At 44.4% G+C, this 27,432-nt stretch overlaps 5 protein-coding genes and 1 non-coding gene across 18 annotated transcripts in view; 4 read left to right on the forward strand and 2 right to left on the reverse strand.

Annotated features, from left to right (window-relative positions):
• The window catches only part of TUBD1 (tubulin delta 1), a 31,890-nt gene extending 29,663 nt beyond the window's left edge, over positions 1–2,227 (forward strand). For all 5 annotated transcript variants that reach the window (XM_050764727.1, XM_050764724.1, XM_050764726.1 and 2 more), the window contains one exon: positions 1,534–2,227. In XM_050764727.1, coding sequence (XP_050620684.1) covers positions 1,534–1,636 — 103 coding nt within the window. In that variant the 3' untranslated portion in view covers positions 1,637–2,227. The remainder of the gene's footprint in view (positions 1–1,533) is intronic.
• Positions 1–10,001, reverse strand: part of RPS6KB1 (ribosomal protein S6 kinase B1) — a 99,956-nt gene extending 89,955 nt beyond the window's left edge. The window contains exon 1 of the mRNA XM_050764702.1: positions 9,992–10,001. The gene's annotated coding sequence lies outside the window, so the exon portion shown is untranslated. The remainder of the gene's footprint in view (positions 1–9,991) is intronic.
• PTRH2 (peptidyl-tRNA hydrolase 2) overlaps positions 1–27,432 on the forward strand; it is a 1,137,200-nt gene that overhangs the window by 967,724 nt on the left and 142,044 nt on the right. The gene's annotated exons all lie outside the window — the stretch shown is intronic.
• Positions 1–27,432, forward strand: part of SKA2 (spindle and kinetochore associated complex subunit 2) — a 976,874-nt gene that overhangs the window by 227,774 nt on the left and 721,668 nt on the right. The window lies entirely within an intron of this gene.
• Positions 13,670–13,772, forward strand: LOC126939998 (U6 spliceosomal RNA). Its single transcript, XR_007720531.1, has one exon. It is a non-coding gene; the product is annotated as a U6 spliceosomal RNA (small nuclear RNA).
• Positions 20,056–27,432, reverse strand: part of VMP1 (vacuole membrane protein 1) — a 138,960-nt gene continuing 131,583 nt past the window's right edge. For both annotated transcript variants that reach the window (XM_050764735.1, XM_050764736.1), the window contains exons 11-12: positions 23,926–24,028; positions 20,056–22,538 (exon numbers count right to left, since the gene is read on the reverse strand). In XM_050764735.1, the coding sequence (XP_050620692.1) occupies positions 22,395–22,538; positions 23,926–24,028 (247 nt within the window). In that variant the 3' untranslated portion in view covers positions 20,056–22,394. The remainder of the gene's footprint in view (positions 22,539–23,925; positions 24,029–27,432) is intronic.

The following is a 27,432-nucleotide window of genomic DNA, read 5'->3' on the forward strand; positions in this document are numbered from 1 at the left end:
TCTCAGGTACTTTTCAGAGTTTATACTGAATATAGGGTGTTATGTATATACTGAGTAGATAGCCAGATCTGAACATGCTGCTCTTTCCTGGGTGCCTCTTCTTTGCCAGTTTTTTGGACACTAAAAAAACAGGGAGCTTGACATAAATTTTGAAAGTTCAGGCCGGGCACGGTGGCTTATACCTGTAATCCCAGTAATTTAGGAGGCCAAGGCGGGCGGTTCACCTGAGGTCAGGAGTTCGAGACCAGCCTAATTAACATGGAGAACATGGAGAAACCCTGTCTCTACTAAAAATACAAAAGCAGCTGGGTGTGGTGGTGCATTCCTGTAATCCCAGCTACCCGGGAGGCTGAGGCAGTCGAATCACTTGAACCCAGAAGGCGAAGATTGCAGTGAGTGGAGATCACGCCATTGTACTCCAGCCTAAGCAACAAGAGCAAAACTCTGTCACACACACACACACACACACACACACACACACAAAAGAAAAAAGAAGGACTGGGCACGGTGGTTCACATTTGTAATCTCAGCACTTTGGGAGGCTGAGGCAGGTGGATCACGAAGTCAGGAGTTCGAGACCAGCCTGGCCAATATGGTGAAACCCTGTCCCTACTAAAAATACAAAAATTAGCTGGGCGTCATGGCATGTGCCTGCAGTCCCAACTACTCAGGAGGCTGAGGCAAGAGAATCGCTTGAACCTGGGAGGCGGAGGTTGCAGTGAGCCGAGATCACGCCACTGCACTCCAGCCTGGGCAACAGAGCGAGACTCAAAAAAAAAAAACAAAAAACGGGCCGGGCGCGGTGGCTCACGCCTGTTATCCCAGCACTTAGGGAGGCCGAGACGGGCGGATCACGAGGTCAGGAGATCGAGACCAGCCTGACTAACACGGTGAAACCCCGTCTCTACCAAAAAAAAAAAATACAAAAAACTAGCCGGGCGAGGTGGTGGGCGCCTGTAGTCCCAGTTACTCGGGAGGCTGAGGCAGGAGAATGGCGTGAACCCGGGAGGCGGAGCTTGCAGTGAGCTGAGATCCGGCCACTGCACTCCAGCCTGGGTGACAGAGCGAGACTCTGTCTCAAAAAAAAAAAACGGGCCTGATGCAGTGACTCACGCCTATAATCCCAGCACTTTGGGAGGCTGAGTCGGGAGTTCAAGACTATCCTGGCTAACATGGCGAAACCCCATCTCTACTAAAAACAAAAAATTAGCCCGGTGTGGTGGCGGGCACCTGTAATCCCGGCTACTTGGTGGGGGCTGAGGCAGGAGAATGGTGTGAACCCGGGAAGCGGAGCCTGCAGTGAACTGAGATTTCTCCACTGTACTCCAGCCTGGGCAATAGTGCAAGATTCTGTCTCAAAAAAAAAAGAAAAAAAAAGTTCACTAAACTTTGGAGTAAACAAAGCAAATGTAAGACTTCTGAAAGATGTGATCTTCAAATGTTCATGAGCTAGAAAAGGTCTGTTTATTGTTGAAGAGCTACTCATTTGCCTGACATTTTTTATTTTGTAATTTCTGGGTTTTTTTCCACCAGAGCCTACATTCATCAGTACACAAAATTTGGAATTGAAGAGGAGGACTTTTTAGACAGTTTCACATCATTAGAGCAGGTTGTTGCCAGTTACTGTAACCTCTGATCTTGAACAATGGGAAAAGTACCTTAGGGCATTTTTGGACTAAAATATTTTCAATACTATTTTCTCTGTAAAGTTTTCAAAGTTCCATTCTGTTAAAGTAACCACGTAGAATGCTGAGTCTGTTCTGCATATTATGCCCACAGAAAAGGAAGAAAACTTTTTAAATGGAGAATCCCATGTTTTTCAATGAAAACATCCACTTGGTATTTCATTTGTAAGAAAAAAATGGTGCTTTTCTAAAGGACTTTGGGGAAACAATTTGCTGAGATGTTGGGACTCTGGAACTAGCCAAGAAAAGAGAATATTCTCTACATGTTCCTAAATCTTCCTTCTTTACTCCAAAAACAACTCACAAAGCATGAACCAAACTTTCACAGCATAATTTCAAGCTAAGGAATTGTAATTCTGTACTTAATATATTCATGTTTGAAATGAATGCTTTGAACCACAGGAGGGAGATGTTGTCAAATGCTACAGTGTGAACATGTATTTTGAATATTCTGTAACAGGGTAAGAGTTTCCACTCAAAGCAGCTATTTAAAAATAAATATGAGGATTTTGGTAATAAATGCTTATGCCTAACTACAAAAGCAAATAGGTAAATGTGTACTTAGTGTGCTTTTCTTCAACTTTTTGGGCATGAGAAAATTGGGTCAGATTTTCTTTTGGATCCTGGAATGCCAGAGCAGAAATTGATTTTATTCAATTATTGCTTTAAAATTACTTATAATGGGCTGAGCATGGTAGCTCACATCTGTAATCCCAACACTTTGGGAGGGCAAGGTGGGAGGATCACTTGAGGCCAAGAGTTTGAGACCAGCCTGAGCAATACAGTAAGACCCCCATCTCTACAAAACAAAATTTTTAATTAGCTGGGTGTAGTGGCAGACACTTGTGGTCCAAGCTACTCTGGAAGTTTGGGTGGGAGGATCACTTGAGCCCTGGGAGGTCGAGGCTGCAGTGAACTGATATCGTGCCTCTGCATTCCAGCCAGGGTGACAGAGTAAGGCTGTCTCAAAAAAAAAAAAAAAAAATTACTTACAGGTATTCAGCTGGTATGGATGATGGTTATATGCTTTTCAGTAAAAGGGATAAGAATTTTCACCTAAATTTTTCACTAAGTTAAGAAAATTATCACCAAGGTGGCCGGGCGCGGTGGCTCAAGCCTGTAATCCCAGCACTTTGGGAGGCCGAGGCGGGCGGATCACGAGGTCAGGAGATCGAGACCATCCTGGCTAACACGGTGAAACCCCGTCTCTACTAAAAATACAAAAAACTAGCCGGGCGCGGTGGTGGGCGCCTGTAGTCCCAGCTACTCGGGAGGCTGAGGCAGGAGAATGGCGTAAACCCGGGAGGCGGAGCTTGCAGTGAGCTGAGATCCGGCCACTGCACTCCAGCCTGGGTGACAGAGCAAGACTCCGTCTCAAAAAAAAAAAAAAAAAAAAAGAAAATTATCACCAAGGAAATATAATTACTTGATGAAATTGACACACAAGATATGGGTTTCACCCAAGACAAAACATGCTTGGAAATTGACAACTGAGTTTGAAGGGAATGTTGTATTTCCATAAAACACATCACATGCAATATATTAACGAATGTAAAATGAGAAACAAATAGGAACATTTGCCCTTTCTGCCAAATCTACCAGTAGTGACTTTTATATGGAAAAATGACAGTTCACAGCTTCACTGGTTCTTCCTTTTCTTTCCATATGGAAATGATTACCTTTTTGCTGTTTTTCTTATCAACTGTTGCTATGATTTAAAATACTGAACCATATCTTATTTCTAAGGAATGTAAAAAGTGGTCTGTTCTGCTGCTAAAAGGCACACCCCACTGCTGCATTTCATTAACCCCAGTATACTTGAAAAATAATTAGATCATAATTTTTACAAAACAAGTTAAAGTAATTGTTTAAGCATTGAAAAGATCCACAGACTGAAACAATTTCCCAGACTAAACCAGCACTCATGAAGATCTGTAACTGAGTGTCTCACCAGGGGTCAATGCGATTCTGAGGAACCTTGCTAGAAGTTAACTTGAAAGAAAGTCATAAGTTGAAATCATTTGATATTTGAGAAAATTCATGAGGTACCAATAGGGGCAAGTATATTTCTAATTTGGCAACTCATGGAATCATTAGCAGGTGAATATTAGAAGCAAATCCCAACTAGACAGAGCTCTGGGTCCATTTGCTTATGCTATTTGACCCTTTTTCATGATCCACAACTGCATTATTTGATATGTAAGGTTACCTATATATATATATGTATGTGTGTGTGTGTGTGTGTGTGTGTGTGTGTGTATATATATATATATTTTTTTTTTTTTTTTTGGAGACAGGGTCTCGCTCTGTCACCCAGGCTGGAGTGTAGTAGCATGATCTCAGCTCAACCTCCCAGCTCAAGCAATCCTCCCACCTTAGCCTCACTAATAACTGGGACTATCGGTGTGCACCACCATGCCCAGCTAATTTTTGTATTTTTGGTACAGATGATGTTTCCCCATGTTGCCCAGGCTGGTTTCAAACTCCTAGGCTCAGGCCATCCACCTGCCTCGGCCTCCCAAAGTGCCGAGATTACAGGCATGAGCCACCATACCTGGCCAATACCTAAATATTTTAAAGCTTGGGTTAAAACATTTACATGGAAAATAATTTTTTTCTTGTCTACTTGGAATAACAAAATTTTTGCTCTTAAAGTTGTGATTTTAAGTTAAAAATTAACACCAAGATGCTGATGTCAAAGCTTCCAAATGGAGTGGCATTGGAAATGTACTTTGATTTGTGTGGAGATAATGGCCAGTCAGCCAGGACAACATTGGCTGTCTTAGCTCCTGGGCGCACAGATCCAGAAAACTTTGAAAGTGTAATTTCTTAGATTGTGAGGTAACTGGCATATTATGTTGTCAGACATTATCCTGCAGAGCCAGAATGCACCCCTATGGACAATGAGCACAGTGTGAATGCAAACTCTTTCTTATTGTCAAGCTCTTTCTCTCTTATCTTCCCCAATCTGTGCTTTTCTCAAGAGCTTAAGCTGTAGAACCTGTTTTTTCCCATGCATTCGCCACTTCCAGCCCTGGGATGTCCCCGAAAACTCTCCTCCCCCATCGGCCGTTACTATTCAATCTACAACATCTTTCAACATCTTTCTCCTATATTTTACCCATCACTTAGAACTCACTAAGTATGCCAACAATTCACTATTATCAGTCAATTCATCCATTCAACCAGTATCTATTCAGTGCCAGGCACTGAGGAAGACGTTAGGGATACAGGGATCAGTGCTACCTTGTCTGAATGAAGAAGCTTCTTGGGATGTTTAGTGCTACAATCCTAGCTTCCTAATTATTGCTTGTTATCTTGCCTGTGTGCATATTCACATTTTTTCCAGGAAAGGATGTGGTCCAAGAAAGAACAGTGAACTCAGAGCTCTGGTCTGGGCTAGATTTAAGTGTTGAAATGTCTCTTCACTGGCTCCGTAGGCTCTATAAACTCTGCTTTGCAGTGTACATACCAGTGATTCTTCTCCTGACCACCATGTGTATCACACTTGAATTCCTGTCCAAAATTTTCTTTTAAAACATACTGCATATGTCCCTAACCCACTGTCTTCTCTACTGAGCCCTAAGTTTGGCAGATACCCCTTTCTTGTTCTGCCACCTACCCACCAAATATAGCTTTAACCACTAGCTTGCCATTTTGGGCCAATAATATTTTATTTTATTTTATTTTATTTGTTTTTTTTTTTTTGAGATAGGGTCTCACTCTCTTGCCCAAGCTGGAGTGCAGTGGTGCAATAATGGCTCACTGCAGCCTCAACCTCTGAAGCTCAAGTGATCCTCCTGCCTCAGCCTCCTGAGTAGCTGGGGCTACAGTGATACACCACTACACTTGGCTAAATTTTTTATTTTTAGTAGAGATGAGGTCTGACTATGTTGCCCAGGCTGGTCTCAAACTTCGAGGCTCAAGTAATCCTCCTACCTTGGCCTCCCAATGGCCCTCCCTCCTGGGATTACAGGTGTGAGCCACCGTGCCTGGCCAACCAACAGTCATTTATGTGAAGAGATATTTCCTCAACTATATCAATCATACTGTTTCCTATGGGTTTGAGGAATGTGAGCTAAAAGAAAACTGGCTTTAGCCAGGCACGGTGACTCATGCCTGTAATCCCAGCACTTTGGGAGGCTGAGGCGGGTGGATCACCTGAGAGCGGGAGTTTGAGACCAGCCTGGCCAACATGGTGAAACCCCAGCTCTACTAAAAATACAAAAAATTAGCTGGGTGTGGTGATGCACATCTGTAATTCCAGCTACTCGGGAGGCTGAGGCAGGAAAATTGCTTGAACCCGGGAGGCGGAGGTTGCAATGAGCTGAGATCGTGCCACTACATTCCAGCCTGAGCGACAGAGCAAGACTCCATCTCAAAAAAAAAAAAAAAAAAAAAAAAGCAAAAAACCAGCTTTATATTTTTAACTAAATAACTTCCTACTCCTACACCCTAAAATGTCTCAGATGATGCAATGTCAATCTTATTAATAGATGGAAAACCATTTCCGCAAGCAGGAATGCTTGCACAAGGAGTTAAGATAAACAACGTAAATATTTCAAGTTTCTGGGAAACATAATGTCAGGTCAGTGTATGGTGTTCCAGCTGTGGAAAAGGGGAAAAGATACAAAGTCCTAACCATTTAGACTCTAGGGAGCTAGTGAAACAGGAAGAGATGAAAAGAAAGATCGGGGAATTGATGATGCCCTCAAAGAACTGTTAAAAAAGAAACTTGATGGGTTTTAAATTATAAACTACCTAATATAAACCAAAAATAAAATTCTAAGCCTTCGAACATCTGAATGGATCCCTCATGTTGGCAAGGGCATTCCAAAGCTAACCTGAAAGGCCATGACGGAAAGGGGGTGGAGTCCAAAATTCCCTTTTGGAATTCCTGATAGAACAGACTCTTAAGTCTGGTAACAAACATTTACACTCATTGTTCTCTCCTTCCAAAGCCTGCTACCTGGAGGCTTCATCTGCATAAAACCTTCGTCTCCACAACCCCTTATCTTAACCCAGACATTCCAAAGTTTTTACACAATAATGTAACTCTTTCAGTCCATTAACATTTTTTTTTTGAGACAGTCTTGCTCTGTCACCCGGGCTGGAGTGCAGTGGTGTGATCTCGGGTCACTGCAACCTCTGCCTCCCAGGTTCAAGCGATCCTCCTGCCTCAGCCTCCTGAGTAGCTGGGATTACAGGCCCATGCCAAAACACCCAGCTAATTTTTTTTTTTTTTTAGTAGAGATGGGGTTTAGTAGAGACGAGGCCTCCCAAAGTACTGGGATTATAGCTATGAACCACCGTGCCTGGCCTTCATTATTATTATTTTTGAGACAGTCTCACTTTGTCGCCCAGGCTGGAGTGCAGTGGCGCAATCATGGCTCACTGCAGCCTTGACCTCCTCCGGCTCCAGCCATCCTCCCACCTCTGTCTCCCGAGTAGCTGGGACCACAGCTGTGTGCTGCAACGCTCTGCTAATGTTTGTATTTTTACACAGACAGGGTTTTCTTCATTTTTACCAGGCTGGTCTCAAACTCCTGAGCTCAAGCAATCCACCTGCCTCAGCCTCCCAAAGTGCTGGGATTATAGACATGAGCCACCGCACCTGACCTCACTTTTTCTTTCCTTTTTTTTTTTCTTTTTTTTTTTTTTTGAGACAGAGTCTCAGTCTGTCACCCAGGCTAGAATGCAGTGGCACAATCTTGGCTCACTGCAACCTCTACCTCCTGAGCTCAAGCAATCCTCCCACCTCAGCCTCCTGAGAGTAGCTGGGACTACAAGCAGGCACCACCATGCTTGGCTAATTTTTAAATATTTTGTAGAGACGAGGTTTCATTATATTGTCCGGGCTGGTCTCAAACTCCTGGGCTCAAGTGATCTTGCCACTTCAGCCTCCTAAAGTGCTGGGATGACAGGTGTGAGCAACTGTGTCCAGCCCTTTTTTATGCTTTTTGAAACATAGCAAGTAAATTGTTTGTTGTTACTGTTTTTGAGACAGTTTTGCTCTTGTTGTCCAGACTGGAGTGCAATGGTGCAATCTCGGCTCACCGCAACCTCTGCCTCCTGGGCTCAAATGATTTTGCCACCTCAGCCTCCTAAGTAGCTGGGATTACAGGCATGCGCCACCACGCCCAGCTAATTTTGTATTTTTAGTAGAGACGGGGTTATTCCATGTTGGTCAGGCTGGTCTCAAACTCCCAACCTCAAGGTGATCCACCCGCCTCAGCCTCCCAAAGCGCTAGGGTTATAGGCATGAGCCACCGAGACTGGCAGTAAATTGTTTTAAAATTAGATATATGGGTTGCAGTGTAGTTCTATGAGACACGCTGTTCTAAACATTTCAGGAGCAAACTGCTGGGAATTGTGGGAACTGGAGTTGAACAGAATTTGTCCTTACTAGGTGAGAGGTCATGGGAACATGATAGTAAGAAACATGACATAAGGCAAAAGATGGGAGTTTCCTTTCTAATGAAAAAAGGCCTTTGCTTAAGCTCGACTCTTGCGATGAGTATGAAAGAGGCAGGATGTGAGCTTAATTCAACAAACATGCACTGAACACCTGCAAGGAAGGACACTGTGCTAGGGCGGGGTAATAATGAGTTAGACCTGGCCTCCGGCCACTAGGAGGCCACCACTTGGCATATTCTTTGCTGCAGAGCATATACCTGACTCATGGTAAAGACTCCATGTTTACTGAACAGATTATCATCAACGTCTAAAAACTCTGGAAGAAATGTAAAGCAGCAACACTACAGGCACACAGTGAATTAAGCCCTTCAAGGCCGCATTATGAGACAATTTGAAGAGCGGAGGAATGTCTGGTAAATGAGAAGATGGTAATAAGTAGTAGTGGTAAGAGACATCTTTGGGCCAGTCGCGGTGGCTGACGCCTGTAATCCCAGCACTTTGAGGGGTTGAGGTAGGCAGATCACTTGAGGCAAGGAGTTTGAAACCAGCCTGGGGGCCGGGCGCGGTGGCTCAAGCCTGTAATCCCAGCACTTTGGGAGGCCGAGACGGGCGGATCACGAGGTCAGGAGATCGAGACCATCCTGGCCAACACGGTGAAACCCCGTCTCTACTAAAACATACAAAAAACTAGCCGGGCGAGGTGGCGGGCGCCTGTAGTCCCAGCTACTCGGGAGGCTGAGGCAGGAGAATGGCGTAAACCCGGGAGGCGGAGCTTGCAGTGAGCTGAGATCCGGCCACTGCACTCCAGCCTGGGCGACAGAGCGAGACTCCGTCTCAAAAAAAAAAAAAAAAAAAAACCAGCCTGGCCAACATGGTAAAACCCATCTCTACTAAAAATACAAAAATTAGCCTGGCATGGTGGCTTACGCACCTGTAATCCCAGCACTTTGGGAGGCTGAGGTGGGCAGATAACTTGAGGTCAGGAGTTCGAGACCAGCCTGGCCAATATAGTGAAACCGTGTCTCTACTAAAAATACAAAACTTAGCAAAGTGTGGTGGCGTGCACCTATAATCCAGCTACTCTGGAGGTGGAGGCATGAGAATTGCTTGAGCCTGGGGTGGCGGAGGTTGCAGTGAGCCAAGATCGCGCCAGTGCACTCCAGCCTGGACAACAGAGTGAGACTCTGTCTTTAAAAACAAAATTATTCTGTAAATTGTCACACAGATGGGGTTTAGGAACTCCTGGACAATCCAGGTTCATCCAGGTGGCACAGGAAAAAGGGAGAAATTAAAGATTAACTTTGGGGTCTTGACTGTCTCAACATTTTCTTTTTTTTTCTTTTTTTTTTTTTTGAGACGGAGTCTCGCTCTGTCGCCCAGGCTGGAGTGCAGTAGCGCGATCTCGGTTCACTGCAAGCTCTGCCTCCCGGGTTTACGCCATTCTCCTGCCTCAGCCTCCCGAGTAGCTGGGACTACAGGCGCCCGCCCGCCACCTCGCCCGGCTAATTTTTTTTTTCGTTTTTTTTAGTAGAGACGGGGTTTCACCGTGTTAGCCAGGATGGTCTCAATCTCCTGACCTCATGATCCGCCCGTCTCGGCCTCCCAAAGTGCTGGGATTACAGGCTTGAACCACCGCGCCCGGCCAACTGTCTCAACATCTTCCCTGCCTACTCCAGGGAAGACTAATAAATATACCACAAAACATAAATGAAGTAGTCTAAAAAGAAGTATATAAAGTAGGAAAACTTTTGTGTATGAAAGAAGTTTTTACTTCTTCCTACAGAGAGCAGGGAGTCTTTTATGCTCAGATGAATTCTTTATAATTGAAAAGAAAATGCAGAACATCTGAAAACTCCTTTGATCTCTTACATTTTTCTAAAAGCAGTGCCCCCCCCCCTTTTCCTTCTGAAATTGTGCAAAGCACTTTCATACACACTTTCTACCAGGAAAGCATCTCATTATGTCTGATTCCATCAGAAAGCCGGGAACAGTGACACCCCAGTCCTCCCAGGCTTTGAGAACGACGCACCCACGTGGGAGTGGAACATACAAGCAGATCTCTCCCTCTGAACTCTGGTGCTCCTGGAGAGTGGTGTCATTGTGGTCATATGTTGTTTATTCTGAGCTCCTAGCCAGCCAACTTCAATAAGCAATAACTCATTTACTGAAACATGTAAACAGCCTCAGCACCAAAGCAGCCAAATGGAAAGCCGCCTGGACCACATGCTCCAGAAGGTGTAACAAAGTCATGATTCTGCCTTCTGGCTTGGCAAAGGCAGTTGGGAAGATGCCCTCACGCTGACTTAGGAGCACTCCTGACCTCTGGGTTCTAGGTGGCAGCCACTGCTGTCTAGGCTAGCACTGCTGGAATCTTGGACTCCGGTAGAAACATACAGGAAATCACATTGCCAAACTTTTCTCCTTATAAAGACAGATGATCTCTCCAGGAACTACCATCCTCTCAGTTCTAAAAGGGAGGGGCCATTGGTTAAGCCAGCAGGATACTGGGGAGAGGAATTTCAAAAGTTTACTGTGGCCCTAAGGTCCAGTCACAGTGCTAGCTCTTTAACAACAGCACCACATAACAAGGCTTAAGGACATACTACCCTGGAGAATTCTCTGAAGAAGTCCAGCTTATTCACTGACAGAAGTTACGGTGTGGTGTCAAGAACGGCACATTCACTAGGAATTTAGGAGTTAGGAAACCTGAGATACAGACATATTACAGGCCCCACCATCCTTATTGGTCATTATCGCCCCTCCACATGTTCAAAACAGAGTAGTCTGTCTTCCTCAGACTTGCCTCCTTTATATTCCTGGCATGGTGATGGGCACTGCTGTCTTTTCAGGGGCTCTTTGGGTCCTTCTTCGCCTTTTTTTTTTTTTTTTTTCTCTCAGATATAGTCTCTCTCTGTTACCCAGGCTGGAATACAGTGGCGCAATCTCGGCTCACTGCAACCTCTGCCTCCTGGGATTCAAGTGATCCTCCCATCTCAACCCCCCCAGTAGCTGGAGCCACAGTAGAGTTCCAACCTGCCCAGCTAATTTTTTTTTTTTTTTTTTTTTTTTTTTGAGTCTCGCTCTTGTTGCCCAGGCTAGGGTGCAGTAGCACGATCTTGGCTCACCACAACCTCCGCCTCCTGGGTTCAAGCAATTCTCCTGCCTCAGCCTCCTGAGTAGCTGGGGTTACAGGCACCTGTCCCCACCCCCGGCTAATTTTTGTATTTTTAGTAGAGATGGAGTTTCACCATGTTGGGCAGGCTGGTCTCGAACTCTTGACCTCAGGTTATCTGCCTGTCTCAGCCTGCCAAAGTGTTGGGATTACAGGCATGAGCCACCACGCCTGGCCAGTATGCAGTTGTTTTTTTTAAAAATATTAGTAGCTGTCTTTTTAAGGAATAGAATGGGAGGCAGTTTTGCCCTAAGCAGTTCCCAGCTTGACTTTTCTTTGGCTTAGTGATTTTGGGGTCCCAAGATTTATTTTCTTTTTATCGGACTTATGTTCTAGTGTAGCAAGCAGCCCAAAGGCAAGAAAATAGACAAACTAGTTGTGAATTAGGTCGGTACTTTAAGGAAACTAAACAGCGAGCTAAGGCAGAGCTACAGAGGACTCGGGTGGAAAACGTGATCCTGTCTTTCTCCCCACCCTACACAGAGCCCCCTATTTGTTCTTTCCTGGTGTCTGAGTTTTTTTCTGGTTAGAATACCTTTTGTTTCACTACCCCTACCTTGTCAATTCAAATACTACTCCCCTCAGGAAACTTTTGTTTTTCTGTTTGTTTGAGAGGGTCTCACTTTGTCCCTGGTCAACCAGGCTGGAGTGCAGTGGTGCAATCTTGGCTCACTGCAACCTCTGCCTCCCGGGTTCAAGCGATCCTCATGCCTCAGCCTCCCGAGTAGCTGGGATTATAGACATGCACCACCAGGCCCAGCTAACTTGTATTTTTAGTAGAGACAGGGTTTTGCCATGTTGGACCAGGCTGGTCTTGAACTCCTGGCAACAAGTGATCCTCCCGCCTCATCCTCTTAAAGTGCTGAGATTATAGACATGAGCCATGGTGCCCAGGCCTGTATTCACTTTTTAAATCCCCACTGGTGTGAGGTGCTGTGAAGAAGAGACAAAGGACGATACAGATCTCCCTCCAGGAGCCTGCAGTCTTCTTAGGGATTTTATGCCTGTATACAGATAACTATCATACAGAGTGAGGTGAGGGCCATAAGAAAAGAAGTGTGACGAGATCATTGCTGACGAGGAAAGATCAGAACAGGGTTTCCTAGCCAAGTGCAGTGGCTCACACCCGTAATTCCAGTGCTTTGGGAGGCCGAGGCAGGTGGATTGATTGAGCTCACAAGTTTAAAACCAGCGTGGCCAACGTGGTGAAACCCTGTCTCTACTAAAAAAAAAAAAAAATACAGAAATTAGCTGGCTGCGGTGGCGCAGTCCTGTAGTCCCAGCTACTGGCGGGGAGTGGGGCGACTGTGGTGGGAGGATTGCTTGAGCCTGGGAGGTGGAGGTTGCAGTCAGCTGTGGCTGTGATCGTACCACTCTACTTTATCTTGGGCAACTGAGTGGAACCCTGTCTCAAAACAAAACCCAAACTCAAGACATTAGTTTTTCTTTTTCATTGAAAAAGGAAAAAAAAGGACTGTAGAAATAGAAATTACTTTTACCCAAGTGTGGTGGTGAGTGCCTATAGTCCCAGCTACTCGGGAGACTGAGGCGGGAGGATGATTTGAGCCCGGGAGTTGGAGTCTGGCCTGGGCAACTTGGGAGACCCTGTCTCCTTAAAACAAACAAACAAAAAACCTTGCTTTTAAATCATAATTAGAGTAAACACCACTCTGGGAATCTGCTGACATGGATGGCTAAGAATGGAGCTGGCTTTTTCCAACCCTGTGATACAGAGAAGTGTAAAGGCTGCTCATCTATTTAAATAGCAAAAATTCAGGTTGTGGCCTTGATTTTCTGTTATCTTCCTTTCTTCATCAACTACCTGTGATCACAAGATGAAACAAGTATGCTGAAGCTTGGACTTTTGCACCAATTTCTACAGAACAGAGTGGTTCAGAGCCAGAAGGCCTCTGCTGCCCGCTCTGCTTCCTTGTTTCCCTTGACAAATTACTGAACCACCCTGCATTAATTTCCTCATGGCGTTGTTAAGTACAATACATGTGAAACAGGCCTGAAAATAATGCCTGGTACAAAGCAAACAATCATTATCAAAAGTTGTAGTAATCCACTGTGCTTCCTGGTACAGGGCAGGCCAGAGTTCCTGGGAGCTAATCTTGATTGCTGGTGTTCCGTGTGGTTGTTGTGTACAAAGAAATTACCACAGAGGGAACATGGAGGTGGGAAAGGGCTGGTGCAATGGGCAGAATGAAGAGGTGTCTGAAGAACCAACAACATGACACTAGGCAGGAACGTCTGGCAGCTCTGAGAGAGGTTTAGCAATCCTTACTCAAGTGCAAGTGACTGTGAGGTGCACTAAAAAGTGAAGGGCAGAGAAAAGCCTCCTTGTCTTAGTCTCAGCCTTCATCTTTTTAACTAATGAAAAGAAGCTGGGGGCTCGCTTTGGCAGCATATACACCAAAATCGGAACAACATACAGAAGATTAGCACGGCCCCTGCACAAGAATGACACTCAAATTTGTGTTCCGGGTGCGGTGCTTCATGCTTGTAATCCCAGCACTTTGGGAGGCCGAGGCAGGTGGATCACCTGAGGTTAGGAGTTTGAGACCAGCCTGGCCAACACGATGAAACCCCATCTCTACTGAAAAAAATTACAAAAATTTAACTGAGTGTGGGGGCATGCACCTGTAATACCAGCTACTCGAGAGGCTGAGGCAGGAGAATCGCTTTGAACCCGGGAGGTGGAGGCTGTAGTGAGCCGAGATTGCGCCACTGCACTCCAGCTTCGGCAACAAGAGTGAAACTCCATCTCAAAAGAAAAAAAAAAAAGTTGGGAAAAACATGGTTCTCCAGGGCCGTGGCGAGCCAAGCTTCCGCACTACTGCCAAGAGGAGTGAACTTGAGCTGCTTTTTGTTTCCTCCACACAACATGGTGAGGAGCCAAAGGAAGACAGTGATCTAAGTCATTCCCCACCTTCAGGCGGCACCATCCCTGTTTGCAAATCCCTAACTGCCTCACTCCCCTGCAGCATTTTTTCCCCACTAGAAACAGACAGGAACAAAATTAAGCAATGTTGATTACTGCTTCAGTCAAAAGTGGTCTGAAGGGAAAAGCTGATGTGTTTTGTCCCCCAAAGGGGATAGATGGCCTTGAAGGAAAATGCCACATTTGGATTAGATTTGTGGTAGGGGAGGAGTGACCTGCCAAGGGCTCCTTGAATAAACAAAACTTCCTCAAAGGGCTTTGGATGGAGGTCATCAAAGCAAGATGCACAGAAAGATCCTCCTCCCTGGTAACTCTCCAGGGATGGCTGACTGTGCGCTTACATAGGTAGCTCAGGGGTCCCACTTGAAGTCAGTTGCCCAGAATAAGCCAGAGCCTGCCCCCTCAAGAATTCAGGAATGTGGTTTCCAATGCAAATAAAGGCTAAATTGTAGAAACAGTGCTGGAGTGTGTTCAAGCCCACCCTCTAGGTCCTCTGAGTCATTTGGAAATGGTTAACAAACAGGTCGGACACCTGGGTTGGTTACTGCTGAAGGGGATTTCCACACAAACCCTATACTGTAAAATCATCCTCTTGCCTTCCCAAAGCAATTCAGTTCCACTTTCTAGACCGAATGTGCCTTAAAGATTCCAAATGTCCTAAATCAGATCCTAGGGTTCCTAAATTAGAGCAGCAACTGCTGCTGACACAAAGAAACAAGGAGCCAAGCAACTTTGTGCTTAAAAAAAAAAAAAAAAAAAAAAAGTTTATTTTAAATTAAGAGGAACAGATGTCCAATGTTTCAAAAAGCCACACATTTGTGGATTTGGCTGACAAACCCTCTAAGCTGCATTTTATTTCTGTTCCCATAGAGTCAGCCAGCCACTTGCAACTGACTCACTTCTCTCTGGGTCACAGTTTGGGCCAGTCTCCTGACGACAGAATTAGAATCCAGATATCAAATGAATCCAGGGTGCTTGGGTGGAGAGCAGGTGTTAAAAGCCATCTAAAACCACCCCTTCCCTGCTTTAATTTAGGAGTATCAACACCCACACAGCAAACTGCAAGGCTAGTGGGTCAAAGAGAATGAGCAAACAGTTGGCACCTGCCAATCCCAGCGCCATGCAATTTTAAAGGCAATGAGTAAGCAGCTGTCTGGAACAGGTTTTTGTATAACCCTTCTTAAGCGTACTGGTTAAATATGCAAATACATGTAGGTTATTTGCTGCAATTCAAGGCCTCACCCCCAAGGCAAACGCATTACCTCAGGTGAACTCTTGGCCTTGTTGGAAAGGGACATGATCCCTAGCTCCTGTCCACCAGACACAAATGACTCAATTGCTTCTCAAGTTTAAAGCACATGATGTGCTTTTTTTTCTTGTCTTTGAGAATAAAGGAATTTATCTTCAGATACGAGGGTTTTGTGTGTAGTATCTCCTTTATGTTGTGTAAATACTGGAGAGACTTCAATAAATGTTAGAGATGTTACTTGGCTTTCAAAAACTTTAAACTCCTGCTTAGTTTTAATTTTTTGTAGCACCTCAAACAATTATTTATGAATAAAATGAAGCAGTTTTTTTTTTTGTATTTTTTTAACAGAAATGAGATTCTCAGGTCTACTGAGGAAGATCTTGCATGCCATCAATTTTTTCATGGTTTAAAACCTATTTACCCAGCAAATCTCACTGGATTTTCTAGACTGACCTTGTAACAAGTGTTAAAAGCCGATACTCCCTTTTCTCCTCTTTACCTTCCAGATTCTTTAGTATTAATATATATATTTTTTGAGACAGGGTCTGTGTCACTCAGGCTGCAGTAGTGACACAATCACGGCTCACTAATGAGGTGATCCTCCCATCTCAGCCTGGGACTATAGGCACATGCTATCACACTTGGCTAACTTTTAAGTATTTTGTAGAGAGGTCTCATTATATTGTCCAGGCTGGTCTCGAACTCCTGGGCTCAGGAGTGATTTGCCCGCCCTGGCCTCCCAAAGTGCTAGAATTACAGGCATGAGCAACCGTGATAACCAATATTCTTTTTTTTTTTTTTGAGATGGAGTCTCACTCTGTCGCCCAGGCGGGAGTGCAGTGGCCGGATCTCAGCTCACTGCAAGCTCCGCCTCCCGGGTTCACGCCATTCTCCTGCCTCAGCCTCCCGAGTAGCTGGGACTACAGGCGCCCGCCACCTCGCCCGGCTAGTTTTTTGTATTTTTTAGTAGAGACGGGGTTTCACCGGTTTAGCCAGGATGGTCTTGATCTCCTGACCTCGTGATCTGCCCATCTCGGCCTCCCAAAGTGCTGGGATTACAGGCTTGAGCCACCGCGCCTGGCCCAATATTCTTTATAATGAAAATAAATTAGTAAATGTCAATATTTTCAGGTGGGGAAGTTAAAAAACTTTTTTTGGTTTCTTCAGTAAATTTTTCACTTATCAAAAGTTTGATGTAGTATCTGCTAGAAAACAAAAGCGCATATGCTAAGAAAGCATTTTAAAATATATCTTTGCTTCTGGAGGAGTGAATGCAATGTCGTCAAATTCTTGCATGTATATCAGATGCTCAGTCTTTTTTTTTTTTTTTTTTTTTTTTGTGAGATGGTGTCTTGCTCTGTTGACCAGACTGGAGTGCAGTGGCACGATCTCGGCTCACTGTACCCTCCACCTTCCGGGTTCAAGTGACTCGCCTATTTCCCAAGTAGCTGAGATTACAGGCATACGCCACCACAGCTGGCTAATTTTTGTATTTTTAGTAGAGATAGGGTTTCACCATGCCGGCCAGGCAAGTCTTGAACTCTTGACCTCAAGTGATCCTGTCTTGGCCTCCCAAAAGGCTGGGATTACAGGCATGAGCCGCTGTGCCCCGCCTCAGTCTTTGGGAATGCCTAGCATGGTGGCTCACGCCCGTAATACCAGCACTTTGGGAGGCCGAGGCAGGATCGCTCAAGTCCGGGAATTTAAGACCGGCCTGGGCAAAATATTGAGACCGTCTTTAAAAATTTGAAAATTAGGCCGGGCGTGGTGGCTCAAGCCTGTAATCCCAGCACTTTGGGAGGCCGAGACGGGCGGATCACGAGGTCAGGAGATCGAGACCATCCTGGCTGACACGGTGAAACCCCGTCTCTACTAAAAAATACAAAAAACTAGCCGGGCGAGGTGGCGGGCGCCTGTAGTCCCAGCTACTTGGGAGGCTGAGGCAGGAGAATGGCGTGAACCTGGGAGGCGGAGCTTGCAGTGAGCTGTGATCTGGCCACTGCACTCCAGCCTGGGTGGCAGAGCGAGACTCCGTCTCAAAAAAAAAAAAAAAAAAAAAAAAAAATTTGAAAATTAGCCAGGTATGGTGGTTCATGCTGGTCCTTGCCAGGGAGGCTGAGGTGGGAGAATTGATTGAGCCTGGGAGGTCAAGGCTGTAAAGAGCCATGACTGGCTGGGTGTAGTGGCTCACGCCTGTAATCCCAGCACTTTGGGAGGCCGAGGCAGGCGGATCACCTGAGGTTGGGAGCTCGAGACCAGCCTGATCAACATGCAGAAACCCTGTCTTTACTAAAAATACAAAATTGGTCGGGCGTGGTGGCACATGCCTATACTCCCAGCTACTAGAGAGGCTGAGGCAGGAGAATTGCTTGAACCTGCGAGGTGGAGGTTGCGGTGAGCCGAGATCGTGCCATTGCACTCCAGCCCGGGCAACAAGAGTGAAACTCCATCTCAAAAAAAAAAAAAAAAAGGAACCATGACTGTGCCACCACACTTCAGTAGTAAAACCTCATTTCAAAAAAAAAGCAGTGGTGGGGGGTGGTGGGTAACTTTTATTGCTGTACTTTTCTTTTTTTTTTTTTTTTTTTTTTTTTTTTGAGACGGAGTCTCGCTCTGTCGCTGGGGCTGGAGCGCAGTGGCCGGATCTCAGCTCACTGCAAGCTCCGCCTCCCGGGTTTACGCCATTCTCCTGCCTCAGCCTCCTGTGTAGCTGGGACTACAGGCGCCGCCACCTCGCCCGGCTAGTTTTTTGTATTTTTTTTAGTAGAGACGGGGTTTCACCGTGTTCGCCAGGATGGTCTCGATCTCCTGACCTCGTGATCCGCCCGTCTCGGCCTCCCAAAGTGCTGGGATTACAGGCTTGAGCCACCGTGCCCGGCTATTGCTGTACTTTTCTTTATTGAACTCTTGCTGGGATTATAGGCGTGTGCCACCATGCCCAGCTACTTTTTTGTATTTTTAGTAGAGAGGTGGTTTTTCCATGTTGGTCAGGCTGGTCTCGAACTCCCGACCTCAGGTGATCCGCTCGCCTCAGCCTCCCAAAGTGCTGGGATTACAGGTGTGAACCATCATGCCCGGCCCTATTTATTGAACTCTTGGCCTCAAGGGATCCTCCTGCCTTGGCCTTCCCAAGTATTGGGATTATAAGCGTGAGCCACTGCACCCAGCCTATTTCAGTACTTTACATGTTACCGATTTATTCCTTAGATAAACTGTCCTTCTATCTCTTTTATTTTTATAGATGAAAGAAACCAAGGCTCTTTTAAACTTTCTCAGGTCACAAACTATGTGGAAGAAACCTGAACCACCATTAACACAGACTATTACACATGGGGGAAAATGGGTTTCAAAGTAATATATGGAAAAGCTTTTTGATACTAAAAGGTTGGGAATCTCTGTGACCTTCTTACACATGGGTCATGCTAAACAATTCACCTCAGGGTACATAAGCCCAACTGGTTATTTAACTTAGCTAGTACATGATCCATACTCAGATTGAGTCATTGTTGAATGACTGGTGAAATGACAAAAAGCCTCATGTTGTCCTACTAAGGCTGTGGATAGCACAGAGCACACTGTGGGCAGAGACTGAGCTTGTTTGTTTAGGAGCACTCAATACTGCATATGTTTCAATAATTAAACTAGTGTATTTAAGAAACTTCATTCTAGGTGGGCACGGTGGCTCACATCTGTGATCCCAGAACGTTGGGAGGCCGAGGCGGGTGGATCACCTGAGGTCAGGAATTCGAGACCAGCCTGACCAACATGGCGAAACCTCATCTCTACTAAAAATACAAAAACTAGCCTGGCGTGGTGGTGGGTGCCTGAAATCCCAACTACTCTGGAGGCTGAGGCAGGAGAATCGCTTGAACCTGGGAGGCAGAAGTTGCAGTGAGCCGAGATTGTACCATTGCACTCCAGCGTGGGTGATGGAGCGAGACTCTGTCTCAAAAAAACAAAAAATAAAAATAAAAATAAAAAACAAAAAAACCCAAAAACTTCATTCTAGCATTCGTAGGGAATGGAGAGGTGGCTACTATCCAAATGAAAGTAAAAACCTCTTCCTTCCCAGACTCATACTCCAGATTATGCATACACAGGGAATGCAGAAAACTATGGGAAAACTGGACATTGCACATTTTCATGTGACACGGTCTGTTTTTTTTTTTTTTTGTCTTGCTCTATCGCCCAGGCTGGAGTGCAGTGGTGCTATCTCGGCTCACTGCAACCTCTGCCTCCTGGGTTCAAGCGATTCTCCTGCCTCAGCCTCCTGAATAGCTGGGATTATAGGCGTGTATCACCACGCCCGGCTAATTTTTTGTATTTTTAGTAGAGACAGGGTTTCTCCATGTTGGCCAGCCTGGTCTCAAACTCCTGACCTCAGGTGATCTGCCTGCCTCGGCCTCCCAAAGTGCTGGGATTACAGGCGTGAGCCACCGTGCCTGGCTGACATTGTCTGTTTTAAGGGAGGTGCTCCTCAGCTCTTCAGTGATAAACTGCTAATGTATTGCACTGCTTGACAGTCACCAAGTTGGAACATGATAAAACACTGCAGATGTGTAAGGCACAAAATGAGACTTATACAAAGTAGAGATGGAATTGCAAGAATTCCCAGGCCCTCTTTTTATTTACGGTGATACCAAACCATCCACTTGCAAATGCTCTGGTGTCTCATCAGCTGGAATTAAGTAGGTACTGTGTATCTTTGGGATCATGTAGTTGTCTCCACTTTGGTGGATACGAAAAACGAAAAAGGAAGGCACGAACAGCTGAAAAAGAAGGGTATCACACCGCCCCAGCTGGAATCCAGCAGGAACCTTTGGGCATGCCACAGCTGAACACTTAAAAGAGGAAAGAAGGAGAGCTGTTTTTCATTTATCTTGAAAGCAAATTCATTTGAAAGAGTGCATAAACGGTCATCATAAGTCAAACGTATCAATTACACCTTCAACCTAGGGAACACATTTTTTTTTCTATTTAATAATACACCATACTGAAATTATTTGCCAACGAATCCCAAAGATTTGGTACAAATAGTACAATTCGTATTTGCTTTCCTCTTTCCTTTCAGACAAACACCAAATAAAATGCAGGTGAAAGAGATGAAACATGACTAGAGGCCGACTTAGAAATTTATTCTGACTTGATCTAAAAAAAAATATGTTGGTTAATGTTAATCTATCTAAAATAAAGCGTTTTGGGAATTCTTTTCGAAGAAGGTCAAGTAACAGTCATACTGCTAGAAAAGTCCCTGAAAAAAAAATTGTTAAGAAGTATAATAACCTTTTCAAAACCCACAATGCAGCTTACTTTTCCTTATTTATTTATTTGTGGTCATGAAAACTATCCCCATTTCCCCATAAAATCCTCCCTCCACACTGCTGCATTATGGCACAAAAGACTCAAAGTGCCACCAGACAGAAGGACCAGAGTTTCTGATTATATACAATGATGCTGGGTAATGTTTAAATGAGAACATTGGATATGGATGGTCAGATGAAAGATACCAAAATGTCAGACAGCCCATCGACTGGTGTTGCCATGAGATTCAACAGTCAACATCAGTCTGATAAGCTACCCGACAAGGTGGTACAGCCATGGAGATGTCACGATGGTAGGCAAAACAAGCAGACATTCAGGCAGGATTTGATAAAAAACAAAAACAAAAACAAAAAAACCCAGGCATTTCCGGCCTGTTGAGATCGAACCCCAATTCTATTCTATTCTGACATAATGCTCATAATGCTCCTAAAGGAAAAAGTAAAATTGCTTATTTTCCTCCCAAGCAAAACAAAATGAACAAGTTCAATCAAAAACGTCCCAATGGAAAAAAATAACATTAAGAATAAAACACTTACAGAAAGGCAAGAAAACTAGGTTACATATAAATTTGTGTCTGTTGAAACCAGAGTACAGGCTAGAAAACATTAACACAGATACGACAGAGTGTGGTTCTTTTTAGAAATGGGTAATTTCTCTCTCCAGTATCCTTTCACTTGTATGAAATATCTCTCCTCTCCTATTTTCACAAACCAAGAAATTCCCAGGTAGGCCAATCCCAGAGGTACCATTTAGCAGTATGCAGCAGCCCAGTCTCAGCATAACAAAACATGCCTTGGTAGTGGCTCTCTCATGCAAATAAAAGAAGGCTTAAGAAATCTTGTTGTAGGTGGATTAGGCAAGGCTGCCATTCAGCTGGTATAAGCTAAAAGTAAAAAATCAAAACGCTCAAGAAAACGGACACAATTTTGGAATGATCAAAGATGTCTTTATAAAGTTTTTTCCAAGACTTCATTCTAAATATACAGAATAAAAAATGGTGTCAGCTCACTTGTAAGACACCAACCAGATTTTCCTTATACTGTCTCAAAATTTAAAGATCAATTTCCCCAGAGGGTGTGCAATGCATCATAAAATGGCCCTTTTTTGAGGGTGGGAGAGGAAGGTTGGGCAGGATGGAATATTAAATTGTAACATGATAAACATGCAAGACTGTTATCCAATCTAGATAATTTATATACATTTTGATGACTTAGGAAAACAAAGCAATCATTTGTGACAAGCCTAAAAAGCTTGACATATTTAACATACTTAGGAACTTTTTTTGTGTGGTGGGAATTCTCTAATTGTATCATGTGGGCCTTTTGAAAGTAACAAACAGAAGGCCAGTCTGTTGCAAGTTTGCTGCTGAACATCACATTCCACCCTAAGAACACACAAGGTGGATTGGATTGAGGGTGGATACCTTACCTTAGCACAGAAGGAAAAAGTATGTCAGTGCAAAGTATGGACTGAACTGCTTTCAGGAAAAAAGTTGTAAAAATTGATACAGGTTGGAAAAGGGAATTTTCCTTCCTGGCTTGGAGTCCTCCCAATTGAAGGCAGAACCCATCCACTCCAATTTCTGCAGTTTAAAACTTTCTCTGCTTATTTAGTTTTCTCCTCTGAGTTCAACCGCTGCTGGATTCGTTTGGCATAACTTTGTGCCATGGAGTTAATGATAGATAGGATGAAGTAACACACCATCACAACGACCAACTTCTCAAACATCCAGGACAACCAGTTTTCTCCCTGTAGAAATAAATGCAGAACAATGCAGTGAAAAAGGTTTCATTTGGTCAGTAGTAAAAAGAGGGTCATCTATAATGCTTTAAGGAAAATAATGAAAACTTGAAGTGTGTAACTTAGAAAACCTGAAGAATTAAAACTGAAAAGTAAGCAACCCCAGCTACTCCAAAACACCCATTCATCTCCTTTTCACACCCAACTAGCAAGATTTCACGTTGCTGGATGTAAAATCAATGTTGATTCATATAGTTTAGAATGGGGTGAGTGTGAGGTTAGCTCTTCTACTAGGACCTAAGAAAAAACTCTTTGATTAAACTCAACTCCGAAGTTACCACGCAGATATTTTTGAGTACTGTCAAGACAGTTAAATATTTTTGTTCTAGTATTAGGAGCTGTTTTTAAAACACATAAATGTATCTGTTTCTGATGTCATGTTTGGTCAATTGAGGGCACCAAAGGTCCACATAAAGAGTGCAAGGCCATTAAAAAAACAGTGCTTCTGGCCAGGCGCGGTAGCTCACGTCTGTAATCTCAGCACTTTGGGAGGCCAAGGCAGGCAGATCATCTGAGGTCAGGAGTTCTAGACCAGCCTGGCTAACGTGGTGAAACCCTATTTCTACTAAAATACAAAAAATTAGCTGGTGTGGTGGCGCGCGCCTGGAATCGCAGCTACTCGGGAGGCTGAGGCAGGAGAATCGCTTGAACCCGGGAGGCAGAGAATGCAGTGAGCGGAGATTGCACCATCGCACTCCAGCTTGGGCAACAAGAGTGAAACTCCTGTCTCAAAAAACAAACAAACAAACAAAAAATGAACCAAACCAAACCAAACAAAAAATACTGTGCTTCCCTCGAGTTTCCCATTTCAGGTTATTGCTTACTCATCCTCTTCTAGTCATTTCCCTTTGCCTCAGAATCGTTTACAGAAAAGACAGTCTAAGTTTTAAAGTTCAGCTATGGTAAGAACCTTGGTGTATTAAAAAATTATCATTTCCCCATGGGTGAAAAGAAAAACAGAGTGAAAATCAAAGGGAGATATTCAAGTCACCTCAGTAAGTCTAATACTTTGTTACGCTGTAAGTTTTAACTTTTTAATCCACCTGGGGAGTATATCTACTAATTTAAGATCAAGGCAACAACTCATTCTATGTAACAGAACCATTGTTTTCCATTGGCTCCACCCTTGTTTTTGGGAGAAGACGTACAGAAGTACACTTTCTAGTTTAAGACAAAGACAAATTTCCCAGTAGAGCATACACAGACACTCAGCTTCTGTCAAGGAACACTGGCAAACCAACCTCACTTATTTGCCTAAAAATGTGAGTGAGAGCTGTGAATGTAATTTCAGCCTGAAACTTCCCAGAGGGGAGAAGAAACCGGAATAAAGTCTTACCTGTGGTGTGCCCATTTCGCTTCTGTGGTGAAGCTTCTGCCGTTGAGCCTCCAGGTACTCCTGAAATGGCTTCTGCAGAGATGGACCTATGCCGGGGACAGCACTGGAAGCAGGCAGGGTAGAGTAGCCCGAGGAAAAAGACACATTTGGGAAGAAAAGCAGGAAAAATGTTAAACAAAATGCACTTACCACCTGGACTCAAAAGGCAGGGATTGTATAGGAAGAGGAATAAAATATAAAAATCAGAGAACTGCTGAAATTCTGTGAGCTCTTTCTAGTAAAAAAAAAAAAAAAAAAAAAAAAAAAATTCTTCCTTCTAACAACCCCTTAAAAAGCAAAATCTCTCCCACCAACACGTCTGGGAGAGACTAAGAGCTGTAAATCAGGAACCGCTCCCAGCAAAAGAGTTAGTCCCAGAGTAAGGCCAGCTCAGCTGATACTGTACTCTGGTGTGGCACAAAGAATAAAATGAATGACTTCTCAGAAGTCCCACATTTATCACCACCAGTTCCTGTAAGAACTGGTTTGAACCAATTAATAAGGAAATGACTTATGCTTGTGTCATCCCTAGTTAAAAAAGAAACTGCCCGCCCTCTCTCTGACTTGTCCCCTCTTCTCAGAGGGGGCGGTCTTTCTCAATCTAAGTCCTTATTAGGACAATCTGTGCGTCATCCTTATCCAAAAAGAATGCATTAGCAAACTTGGGAGGCACCTCCCACTAGTCAGAAGTCAGTGATTAACAAAGGAACAAAGAAGGAACTATGAACTTTGAATCATTTCATGGTTTATGGTAGACGGTTTGCACAGAAACTCCAGTACATTAGTAACAACTTGTTCTGAGATGACTGGGATAGTGATCTTTGATACATTTATGTACTCGGAGCTCCTTCTCACCCAGAATACGTGGAGGCAGTGCTGTTAAACCGGTTTGGCAACTGTAGCTAACAGGCTCCTGTTTTAGACATGCTTGCAGGCGTTTTTAAAAATGGTAGCTTGGGGCAACTTAGAAAAATCAAACATCTCTATTTTCTGTACCTTTTAGTTTTTTTTTTTTTTTTTTTGAGACTGAGTCTTGCTCTGTCGCCCACGCTGGAGTGCAATGGCGTGATCTCAACCCACTGCAACCTCCACCTCCCGGGTTCAAGTGATTCTCCTGCCTCAGACTCCTAAGTAGCTGGGATTAGAGGTGCCCTCCATGACGCCCAGCTAATTTTTGTAGAGACGGGGTTTCACCATGTTGGCCAGGCTGGTCTCGAACTCCTGACTTGAAGTAATCTGCCCACCTCAGCCTCCCAAAATGCTGGGATTACAGGTGTGAGCCATGACGCCTGGCCTTACTTCACTTTTTTTTTTTTTTGAGATGTAGTCTTGCTCTGTTGCCCAGGCTGGAGTGCAGTGGTGTGATCTTGGTTCACTGCAACCTCTGCCTACCGGGTTCAAGCAACTCTCTGCCTTAGCCTCCTGAGCAGCTGGGATTACAGGCGCTTGTCACCATGCCTGGATAATTTTTTTGTATTTTTAGTAGAGAAGGGGTTTCACCATCTCGGCCAGGCTGGTTTTGAACTCCTGACCTCGTGATCCCCCTGCCTCAGCTTCCCAAAGTGCTGGGATTACAGGTGTGAGCCACTGCACCTGGCCTTCACTTCTTTTCTGGAACAATTCCTTGCTACTTTTTATAACAAAAAGCAGGAGTAGAAGAGTTTTTGCTATTGTATTTTTATCAGATGCTAACGCATCCCTAACTTCTGGCTGAATTCTTTTCTTTAATCCTATTTATCTATCAGTCACCAAATACTTATTTGATTCCTTTTGTTGGGAAAAAAGCCAAAAAAACAAACTGCCCACAAGGAACTTAAAATCATTTATGGGGATTTGGATTCAAAACACAGGCAGATGCGCACGCGCATGCACACACACACACACACACACACGAACTGATCTGTGAACAAAATAACGTACAATTCAATATTAAAGTTTTTGGTACAGAAGATATATACCAAAGGAACTGGAGGGAGAAAAGAGAGATCAGTGAGGGGTGAAGTTGTCAAAAAGGTCCTTTAGGCCGTGTACGGTGGCTCATGCTTGTAATCCCAGCACTTTGGGAGGCCAAGGTGGGAGGATGGTTTGAGCCCAGGAGTTCAATACCATCCTGGGAAACATGGTGAAACCCTGTCTCTACAAAAAATACAAAAATGAGCTGAGAATGGTGGCATGTGCCTGTAGTCCCAGCTACTCAGGAGGCTACAGTGAGAGCCCAGGAAGCTTAGGGCTGCAGTGAGCTGTGATCGCACCACTGTACTGTACTGTAGCCTGGGTGACAGAGACCCAGCCTCAAAAAAAAAAAAAAAAAATTATTTAGGCCGGGCGCGGTGGCTCAAGCCTGTAATCCCAGCACTTTGGGAGGCCGAGATGGGCGGATCACGAGGTCAGGAGATCGAGACCATCCTGGCTAACACGGTGAAACCCCGTCTCTGCTAAAAAAATACAAAAAACTAGCCGGGCGCGGTGGCGGGCGCCTGTAGTCCCAACTACTCGGGAGGCTGAGGCAGGAGAATGGCGTGAACCCGGGAGGCGGAGCTTGCAGTGAGCTGAGATCCGGCCACTGCACTCCAGCCTGGGCGGCAGAGCCAGACTCTATCTCAAAAAAAAAAAAAAAAAAAATTATTTAGTGAATACTGAAGAAGTACAAAAGGCCTGAACACACATAAATAATAAATGTGAATACTGCACTGATCAGACCAGAAGACCTGTGACAGACATCAAAGACAGTGTGAACAATCTAGAGAACTCATTACCTTCAGACTAGCCTCTCACTGAGCCACCGTGCCTGGCCCTGACTTTTAAGTGGCCTTATGTTAAGGAGGTAGACTAGTAATCTTTTCTTATATATTATGGGTGGGAATGCAAATAGCTCATCCATTTAGACTAGAAATAAATGACATGAATATAAAAAATATATAAAATATTTTAAATATATATAATTAAATATATGAATAAATATATGCACAAAAAAATTGACTTTGAAAACTGCAAATTTATGTGGCTGGGTGCGGTGGCTCCTGACTGTAATCCCAGCACTTTGGGAGGCCGAGGTGGGTGGATCACCTGAGGTCGGGAGTTCGAGACCAGCCTGACCAACATGGAGAAAGCACGTCTCTACTAAAAATACAAAATTAGCCAGGCGTGGTGGCACATGCCTATAATCCCAGCTACTAACGAGGCTGAGGCAGGAGAATCGCTTGAACCTGGGAGGCAGAGGCTGCGGTGAGCCGAGATCGTGCCATTGCACTCCAGCCTGGGCAACAAGAGTGAAACTACTTCTCAAAACAACAACAACAACATAAAGAAAACTGCAAATTTATAAGAAATTTCTTTTTCATAAATCAAGTTTTTTCTCTTTAACAGTACTCTGGCCAGGCGCAGTGGCTCATGCCTGTAATCCCAACACTAGGGGAGGCCGAAGTGGGGAGATCACGAGGTCAGGAGTTCGAGATCAGCCTGGCCAAC

Source organism: Macaca thibetana, chromosome 16 (assembly GCF_024542745.1).
Source record: "Macaca thibetana thibetana isolate TM-01 chromosome 16, ASM2454274v1, whole genome shotgun sequence".
NCBI lineage: Eukaryota > Metazoa > Chordata > Mammalia > Primates > Cercopithecidae > Macaca > Macaca thibetana.